This window comes from Monodon monoceros, unplaced genomic scaffold (genome assembly GCF_005190385.1).
Source record: "Monodon monoceros isolate NGI ecotype Baffin Bay Population unplaced genomic scaffold, NGI_Narwhal_1 Super_Scaffold_16, whole genome shotgun sequence".
Lineage (NCBI taxonomy): Eukaryota > Metazoa > Chordata > Mammalia > Artiodactyla > Monodontidae > Monodon > Monodon monoceros.
Genome location: NW_021703772.1, coordinates 73,860,655 through 73,870,684, shown reverse-complemented (window position 1 = coordinate 73,870,684; position 10,030 = coordinate 73,860,655). Strand labels below are relative to the sequence as shown.

The window sequence follows — 10,030 nt, the reverse complement described above, 5'->3', positions numbered from 1 at the left end:
TGGCTTGAAATGTTTTCCTTCTGAGAAGTGGTGTTGAGTTACAGCGTGCAGACGGAGAACTGCGAGGAGAGAAGGCACAGCCCAGACCCCACCTTTTCTTGGGTTTGTAGGAAGGTGGACATGGGCTCATGGAGACGAGGCGAGTGATCTGTTGACCTGTCTGGTGGCTGGAATCGACCGCTCCCAGGGTGACCAAAGGGCAATGTTTAGCAGGGCTTAGCCAGGGGCCAGCCAAGCAGGCACGGATGCTCTGCTGTGAAATGCCACGCAGGCAGAGACTGACAAGCGGTAGGAGCTGAGCTCTCCCTTTGGACTGCTGTTTCCTGCTCTGTTCAGGGGAGGGGGCTGCTTTCTGGCAACTTTGCTGCTGCTGCTGCTGCTGCTATTGCTACTACGTCAGCTCCCTCTCCCCTCAAGGTAAGCAGGCTCAGAGGGAGGGCAGGCTGCGAGGGAAGCCTTTGTACCATGAACAAGATCCGAAAGTTTTTCCGAGGAAGTGGGCGAGTCCTGGCATTTATATTTGTAGCTTCTGTCATCTGGCTGCTCTTTGACATGGCAGCTCTCCGCCTCTCATTCAGTGAGATCAACACTCGAGTCCTGAAGGAAGACATCATCTGGAGGGAGAGGATAGGGTTCAGGGTTCAGCCATACCTGGGGAAGAGCCTTGACGGCAGCGTGAAAGAGATGAAGCTCCCCTCGAAGGGACACGGGAAGGGCGTATGGGGCAAAGAGAACTTTAGAAAGACGGAAAAGAGTAAGCTCAAGGTTGAGGATGATTTGGACCAAGCCCAGAAGGAAAGAAAAGTGCAGAATGCCCCCGGAAGGGGCAAGGTTGCACCTCTGTGGCGTCCTGCATATCTGCAGACCCCCCCCAGTGACTTTTACCAAGCGGAAGACAGAGGGGCGAGACATCAGACCTGAAGTTTCCTCGCACGTGACGCCAAAGCAAAAGACAGCCCAGGGGGCTGAGAAAACCCCGTTCACAGCAGCAAGGGGAACTCCACTGGACAAAATATCTGTACACACAGGACCTGTTGGTATAAACCAGGAGGGCCTGAAGAGTCTTAGTCTCAGCAGTGAAACATCAAAACAAGCAGCTGAGAGGAACCCAAATGTGACCATCCATCTTAATATTGACAGATCAAAGCAGCAATTCCAGGCAGTAGCAAATGAAAGGACCTACCCTGCCAGCCCACCAGTGCCAAAACCCAGGGAAGCCATAGCCTTAAATAAAACTGAGACTCAGAGCAAAGAACTAAATGCAAATAAACACAAAGCCAATAAGAACCTTCCCTTTTCCAAGTTCATTGCCAATTCAAGTCGCTTAAAGAAGCAATCTATTAATGAGACACAGTTGGGAGGCTTGCCAAAGGTTGATGGAGCCAAAGTGGCTGATGGGAAGAAACTCAATTTGTCTGAAAGCCATGTTGTGATTATAACCAAGGAGGAGGGGCTAAAGACAGACACCAAAGAGGTCCCCAATTCCAAAACCAAAACTGTATTTCCTACGGTACTGCGCAAAAGCCAAGAGGAACACGTTGCCAGGAAGAGCAGGGAGGCATCTTTCTCTTCTCTTGCTCTCCAGAGAGCAGCAGTGTCTCAAACCAATCAAGCCTTAGCTGGTGGGCTGGGGCCAGCAAGAATCAACTTAACTGCCAAAACCCAGCCTGCACAACTCAACCAAAGTCACAGAAAAGCTCGTTCGCCTGAAGATGGTGGAATGCACCGTGTGTTAAGAATTGATGTGACACTTTCTCCAAGGGACCCCAAAGCTCCAGGTCAGTTTGGACGTCCGGTAGTTGTTCCCCATGGAAAGGAGAAGGAGGTAGAAAGAAGATGGAAAGAAGGAAATTTCAACGTCTACCTCAGTGATTTGATCCCAGTGGACAGAGCCATTGAAGACACAAGACCTTCTGGGTAAGATCCATTTTTCTTCTCTTTCCTCAGCCCCAAGTATTTTGGGTCTTACATAGAGAAGACTTATTTCTAGATAGTTCTGTGTGATTTTTGGTCACCTAGAGAATTAGAGCAACAATAATCATTAGGCACAGTTCAAATAGTCTACCATCCACACAGAGAAAAATTCCGATATCAGCATACCCATTGCACTCTCTTTATACATTTATTTCTCTGGGACTTTGGCCCTCATCCCTATTAGTTCATGTTCTGTTCCCTTTTCTGTACTGAACACCTATCAAAATGATTAGGGGAGCTCAGTTCCTAATAAAGTGTATATGAATGGTAGAGCTTAAAATGTAATTCCGTTAAAACAGCGACAATGAAGTGAATTCTCAATTTCAGAATCTTTTATTATTAGCAAGTTTGTCAGGAGTATATTTGGGAAAGGAGCACAGAGAAGGAGCCTTCTAGGCCTCTCTGGAATCATGTCTTAGCCAGCAGAATTCTGCCTAATCATGAGTAATGATTACCGTAAGTGAAGAAGTGACTTACTCCTTAGAATTTAATATCCTTTTACATGAGAATGGTAGATAGTTCAGGAGTTCAGTGATACAGGAATAATAATTTTGGAAAAAGTCAATCAGCCAATAAGTAGCAAACACCCACAGGACATACAAGAATATAATATTTTATATTTCTAGACTTTCACCATTTATGAAGCAACTGCACACAAATCACATGAATTTCACAAGAGTTCTGCAAAGGAGGCAGCAGATATTATGCGTTCAAATCAACAAGTAAGGGCACTCAGAAATTACTTCAGTCTTCCAAGACAGCACAGCCCTGAAGGTGCCCAGTGAGCCTTCATAAACCAGTTTCTAAACAGTTATATTCCTTTAACCAGAAAGTAGATCACAAATATTTAATCTGATTCAAATATATTTGGTTTCTGGCTCTTTTTGGCCCACACATAAGTGAGGGTACCTCATAGCCATATGTTCACTACCCATTAATTGATAATACAACTCCACGTATGCCTTGATAAGCAATTCCTGAGCCAAACAATGTTTGCCGAGAAGGTGGAATTAGGGAATATCAAGATTCAGATTTAGCACATGTGGTCTGTAAAGAATGCCCTCGTTTGGCTTCAATAAAAAAAAAAAAAAAAGGAAAACAACCCTTCTCTGTGATCTAGGTATTCAATGTTACTAAGAGGAAGGCAGATATAGACGTGCCTGTATTCATATTGGTGAGAGGGGCCTCTTCATTGGGACGTTAGCCATTTTCAGCTCTTAGCCACTGACAGATGGCTATTGGCCATGCGCTAATCACCTGCTTAGGCCAAGCACTCTGCCATTCATGTTCTTCACCCTGGTGAAACTCACAACCTTGAGGAGAACACAAATATACCCAAAGCAAAGATGAAGAAACTGAGGCCCTGGGAAGTTATATTGTCTGCGGTCATAGAGCTAGCAATTATAGAGAAATTATTAAAATCCATGCTCAAAATTATGTTGTGCGTTGATCGCCCATATCTTACTAATTACCACCAAAATTATGCTGCACCAGCTCTGATCTGAAATCCTGTATATCATATATCACATATATTTATGATATATCACTATATTACTACACATATACACTATGTATGGCACATCCAAATATGCCAGTATAGGGCATATACTATATATGCCATACTATGTATGGCATATTACTATACATATCCTATATAGTATATACTATATGGCCATATACTATACATGCCAAGTTTGAACACAAAACACCAGAGAATGAAGTAGGAGAGTAGCTTTATTTTAACATCCCTTCTGTGGCCTGGCAGACTGCTATGGAGCTTGGAGAAAAATCAGACACTGCACAGAAGCCCAGGCTGCACTTCCAAACCAGAGAAAGGACAATTGTGTGAGGGCCAAAAGCAAGTAATAATGATGTTAGCGTCCATATGATTTATTGAAGGCTCAGTAGCTCCCAGTGCTTGTTCGTTTCTGAAATCTGGTCTGTGGAAATTAAGGGTTGCTGCCCAGGGAAGTCATAGTCAGGCTTTGTCTTCTGAAGGAGGCTGTCCCGACAGTAGGAGAAAGTGAGTGACACGTGTGCTTGAGAGGATGAGTCAGACAGCATGTGGCCAGGCCCCTCCCTCTTATCACACAACCCACCTTGGCTAAATATAGGTGCTCTTGGCAAGGTGCCTACCTGATGCTCTACTCTTCCAACAGGATGGAGGTGACAGTTTTAAGCCAGCAGGGATCCCGTGTACAGAACCCCTTTTGGGCCATTCTTACAGGAAAGAGAATAAATTATTTTTCTTTTCTTTTACCCAATCACTCTGACTACAAGTATGTGCAAATTATGTATTCATACGGATAAAGTTTGGAAGAAAATACAAATGAAAAACATTTGATTCATCAGGTTGGCATGATTTAAAGTTCTCTTACTTTGATTTTATTTTTTTCAGCTTTGCTCAAAAGGTATATGAGATGCTTGTAAGAAAACACACAATAAGATTTTTTGAGATAATAAATTTTAAAAGTTAGCATGGGGGAAATTGTTATAGAATATAATAAGAATGTGTGTGTGTGTGTGTGTGTGTGTGTGCACGTGCATGTGAGAGAGAGAGGGTAAACGAAAGAGAGAGAAAGAAAGAAAGAAAGAAAGAGAAAGAAAAAGAAAGAAAAAGAAAGAAAGAAAGAAAGAAATGGAGAGAGAAAGAATCTATTAGAATGCCGAAGGACTGGCCTTAAAATTAGCTATGGTAGCAACCCACTGGAACCTTTAAACTTTAAGAGTTCTGGGAAATATCTCCCTTACTGCTTCTTTCATTTCCCCCAAATCCACGTTATGGATTGATTAACACAGTATAACTGACGTATCATAACTGGCTATTGAATATACATTGAACCAAAACAAGGATAAAAACCATAGATTTGCTAGTATGTTTGTTTAAATTTAGGTCCCCTCGGTAAAGATAATAAGTAGTTAATAGTTCTTAAGGATGATGATTTAACCGATATGCTAGGATGAGGTTGACATTGAGAAGCAGGAGAGAGAAGCAGCATTCCCAGGACAACTTCACTTGCTCTTGTTCTAAAATCAGACTCTCTTTTCCAAAACTGCTCTTCTCTCCTTTTCTCCTGAGTCCCAAAGAACCATTTCTGAGATGTTGAGATATAGTCCTGGCCTTTTCCAAAAGCACAAAAACTCCTTTCTGCCATTAGCATTATTCTCACTGTCCTTTCCAGTGCCACCCTGATTTCTGACCCTTGCTGTGTGGCTATCTCTTGCTGCATGTGACATGCTCTCTAATGTGGGCCTTCAGCATAAGGATAGTTAGTCTTATTATCTTTCTCTCCTCATCACGTTTGTTACCATCCACTGATATTTTTCTTAACTGGTCCCTTCCCACGGCTTCCCCCCATCCTCACCTTTCACAGTCGTCACCATTTCTCCTAGAACATCTTAACCTGACATTGCTCAAAATCTAATTGTATCTTACCTCCATCTAGACCATGATTTGATTGTGACCTCTAAATTCCAATGACCATTAATGCACTCTCCTGGTTACTGGAACACTCCTTGCTGTGTGCCCGTCACTAACCGTGGCCTTGAGAATCTGTTTCAACTTCTCAGTAAAATTCTAAGCTTAGGAAGGAAACTCTGTCTTTTACTTTATTTTGTATCCATTTAGCACTGAGCACAGTGCTGTGGACTCAAAAGATACAAGTTTACACAATATGGTTTTAAAGATAAGATTCTCTGAAATGATTTTTGAATACTGATACTATTTTTTAAAAAATAAATGATAGATAACTATTCAAATTAGGCTTGCAAGAAGTCATTTTACAAATTAATAATGACTTCCTAATTTTTCATTTTGAATATATGGAATATGTTGGTGTCTCGTTTAAGGTAAATACATCCTATTCTAACACTATTGTCTATTCATTAATTCATGTTCATTCATTAATTCATATTTTTGTTGTTGTTTGGTTTGTCATTTTAATGTTTTGACTTTCAATGGTTGAAAATCTCCTTATCTTATTTATGAGAATGTTTTATGCCAGTAAATAAAATACAATTTCATTTTGCTTAGAATTTTTGCCTATAAAATATGCTTCAGATAAAATACTGTTTTGACGGTTATTTCAAATTTCTATATTTAACCCTTTCTTTATAAAAAGCTAATCCTTGCAGTGCTTACTATTAATTATTGAAGTTTGTTTTAGCCAGCAATAATCAATACATACACACAGGCTTTGGTAAAACATGGTCCTATCTACTGGAAATGCAGAGCAATTCTACTTAGAGAAGTCTGTCCTGTGGCCTGCAGCTAGGGTGAAGATGTAACTCCAAAAATGAACTTATTTTAAGAGTGCACTTCCTGAATCTGCATTTAGAGAAAAATGACTCAAAGACATGTTTGCTGCCAATATTTAGTTTTTTAGAGGACAGTTAAGAATTACAGCATGCTTCTAGCACTGCTGTGTCATCACGATGTTAGCCAATTGTTTATTTTAATGCTTTGCTTTTCCTACAGTACTCTGGCAAGCCCCTCAATAAAGCAACTAGAATGGGCCTATTCTCTTAGCCCAGAGCTGGGACTGTCAACCAATGATTTGATTCCTTCCTACACAGCTAAAGAGAGTTTTCTTTTGGCACATATGAAAAGCAAAAGATAGCACCGTGCATTTGCCACAAACCAGTCCAATTTACTGAGGGGAAAGAAAAACCTTTATAGAACCTAAATTTCCACCTCTCCCCTACTCTCCCAATCCTAGTGAGGTCAAAAACCACAACTAATGAATTACTGAAAGTAAACTGACCACATAGCCTTCCAAACTTCATGCTTCTAGATGTGTGTATCAGGCTGAGAGAAAAGAGAAACTTTACTGTTATATGAAGTTCAGTGTCCTTAGTTTTACATAAGATTAGTATTTTAACTGGTGAAATGAGATAGCTTTTGTGACTAATAGTGATAGGAGAACATTATCTAAAATTGACTGGAAAAGCTCTGAGACCTCCCTGAGAAAGCGAACAAGGGCAGGGGAAAAAATAAATCTCACAAGATGGATTTAAAAGGGTTATTTCCTGTTTTCTCTTCCATGAGTGTACACAAAGCAATGTTGCTTTTGAATTGGGTGTGTGTATGTGTATATGCACCTTAGTGTGTTCGTGTGTGTTAGAGCACAGTGTGCTATTTCACTAAAAAGTTGTATCAGGAAGCTGGAAATATAAAGCAAACTTTGTTTAAAGGGTGCAGGCTAGACCATAACAAGACAAAGGTTAAATGTGGCCAAAAGAAGACTATAGAGCTTTTGACATTTTTACTTATCACACTCTCCCCACAACTAGGGGAATGATAAGGAGAGAGATGACCAGAGGATATAAAACACACTTCTGCCACTGATTCAAAGAGAAGAAAACAGTGCCTAATTAATGTAAAACTGAGAAATGTTAAAGCAAATCTGTGACTTTGTCATCTAAATACCGCCAGAGACCTAGAAATATTTATGCGAGAGAGGAATTAGTGAATGTAGAAATTCGAACCTGTGTACACTTCTTTTTTACACACCTCATCCAGGGCCCAGTTTAACCATCATAAAATTATTTATCAAATTCTTATGGTGATACTGTAAGGGCCCAGTTTAACCATCATAAAATTATTTATCAAATTCTTATGGTGATACTGCCCTGAGTACTCTTGTCCCAGAAAATAACTCCCTGTTGGGCTGTCCTGGGTGACCCATTCAGAGCAGACCCTCTCAAGAAGGGAACATTTTTTTGCTCAAGGTTCAGAAAATGGGGGAAAAATAGCAATGTCTGTTTAGAAGCTCTGTTTTGTTGTTTGCTTTCAGAATAAAGGGAGCTTTTTAGAGTCTCCTCTATGTTTAAAAAAAATCTATATTATTCGAAACTAAAATATCTTCTAAACTGGCCCCACTTCTAAAACGTTGGTGTACGGGTATGTGTGAGAAGGGTCAGTGCAGAGAAACTTGAGTACAGTATTTAAAAAGGCCTTTACGACTTGCCTTCTCATTTGTTCCTTAAAATTATTCTTCAAGGCAGGTACTGTCGCTGTCCCAGCTTCACCTGTAGAGAAGCTGAGACTTAGAGAGGAAGCTGAGGTTTCAGATTGCGGCAGGCAATGCAGTTGGTGGCAGTTCATTTCATTCCACGCCTGTTTGCTCACTGCCTGTCACAAGCTGGGCAGCTGGGACCTTCCATTCTCCATGTACGTCATCGTGTTTGATCCTCACAACAGCCATGCCAGATTGATAAAGTGCTACAGGTGAGGAAAAGAGCACAGGGAAAGGTAACTTGCCCAGGGACTCACAGCTCATGAATGGTAGGGTTGGGATCCAACCCTCAGTCTTCTGATTTTTCTTCACTCGGCAATGATTCAACTACACCAGGTTGGCTCTCTCCCCACCCCACCTGCTCTGCCCTTATAGTGACCGACCACACCTCTACCTCTCCTGGGTTTGCCAAGCCTCTCTGAATAAAGGGGATCTGTCCCTTGCTGAGCCTCACCAAAAAGGTGCTTATTTATGTTGCAGGCAGTGATTGTGTGTGTGTGTGTAGATTTTATATGCGTGTGGAGTTTTTTTATTCTAAACAATCCTCACAACAGCACTATGAAAGACATACTATCTCTCATGTGATTTACAGATGAGAAAAGTGAGGCTCTAGAAGATTCACTGATAGGTCTGCTGTCCCAGCAAGAAAATTTTCTGACTTCTAATTCTAGTGCTCTTTCAATAGGATACAGCTCCTCTTTCTTTTGTTTCCTTATAATCATATGACTTTAGCAGAAATTAAAACATCTCTCTTCCTTATACTCGGGGTGGGTAGCTGCAGGGAGGGGGATAGGGTCAGAGGTATACGAGGGGAATTAGTTTTGCACGTCAGGTACCTTGTCAGGGAGAAAATTTACAGGAAATCATTTTCTATACAGCACTAAGCAAAGGTGACTCTATAAAACTGCCCAACAACCACAGCTCAGCAGTGGACAAATATCTCTGAGTGCCTGCCTACTCTGCAATCTAACATCTGAGCATGGTCCTGCCTTCAAGGCAAACACATGAAAACGTTCTTCGGAAGCAGAGTAAACTACTGGGACAAGGAAGAGAAAGGCTGAGCCTGGCCTGAGAGAGGGCAGAAGTGTTTCATCTGAAACCTGAAGGGGGAGGGAGTTAGAGACATGGGAAAGGGGGTAGAAAGAATAATCCATTGAGAAGCTGAGGGAAATCTGACATAGGGTTGGGGAGAGCAGGGAGGGTAGAAATGAGACCATAGAAGTAAGCAGAGTCCAGATCACGCAGGACCTTGTTAAGGTGCTTCTAAGGACCAGAGAGAAAATGTCCAAAGATTTAAAGCCCGAAACAACACTTTAATTTACCTTTGCTCTGGCTCTCATGACCCAGAGGGAAGCACTTATGAGGCTAAAATTACATAGAGCCTCACCGAAAGTTAATACTAGATGAAGCTTCAGGAGAACTCTAATCCTGTCCCCTGCATTACAGAGAAGTCTGACGAAGGAAGTGACTTGTCCAAGGTCACAGACCCCAGGAGAGACAGAACTACCTGAAAGGTGCCCTAACCTCCACCCAGAACTATCTCTGCCACATCACACCACCTCCTGCTCTTTTTCTTTTTTTTAATTTTTATTTGTTCATTTTTGGCTGCATTGGGTCTTCATTGCTGCTCGCGGGCTTTCTCTAGTTGCGGAGCACGGGCTCTAGGCGCGTGGGCTCAGTAGTTGTGGCTCACGGGCTTCGTTGCTCCACGGCATGTGGGGTCTTCCCGGACCAGGGCTCGAACCCGTATCACCTGCATTGGCAGGCGGATTCTTAACCACTGTGCCACCAGGGAAGCCCCCACCTCCTGCTCTTCTCCCTCCCATCCCTACCTCACTCTGACAGCTGCCTGCTCAAAATAGACTATTGTTGAACTGGTGAATATTGATGCTGGTGGCTTATATTTCTAAGCCCGAGTCCAGTAGCTTTGATGGGTAGGCAGTTACCTCAGGAAACACAGCTTCAGCCTTTGGAGTATGGGTGCTGAGTGTGACTGAAAACTTCTAACTTAGTAGTCAGGCAATTCTGACTAAATGTCA

The 10,030-nt window shown here is 42.0% G+C and overlaps 1 protein-coding gene across 1 annotated transcript in view; it reads left to right on the top strand.

Annotated features, from left to right (window-relative positions):
• Positions 1 to 465: 465 nt before the first annotated feature.
• The window catches only part of GALNT5 (polypeptide N-acetylgalactosaminyltransferase 5), a 36,300-nt gene continuing 26,735 nt past the window's right edge, over positions 466 to 10,030 (top strand). Inside the window, 2 exon segments of the mRNA XM_029225676.1 lie at positions 466 to 867; positions 869 to 1,917. Coding sequence (XP_029081509.1) covers positions 466 to 867; positions 869 to 1,917 — 1,451 coding nt within the window.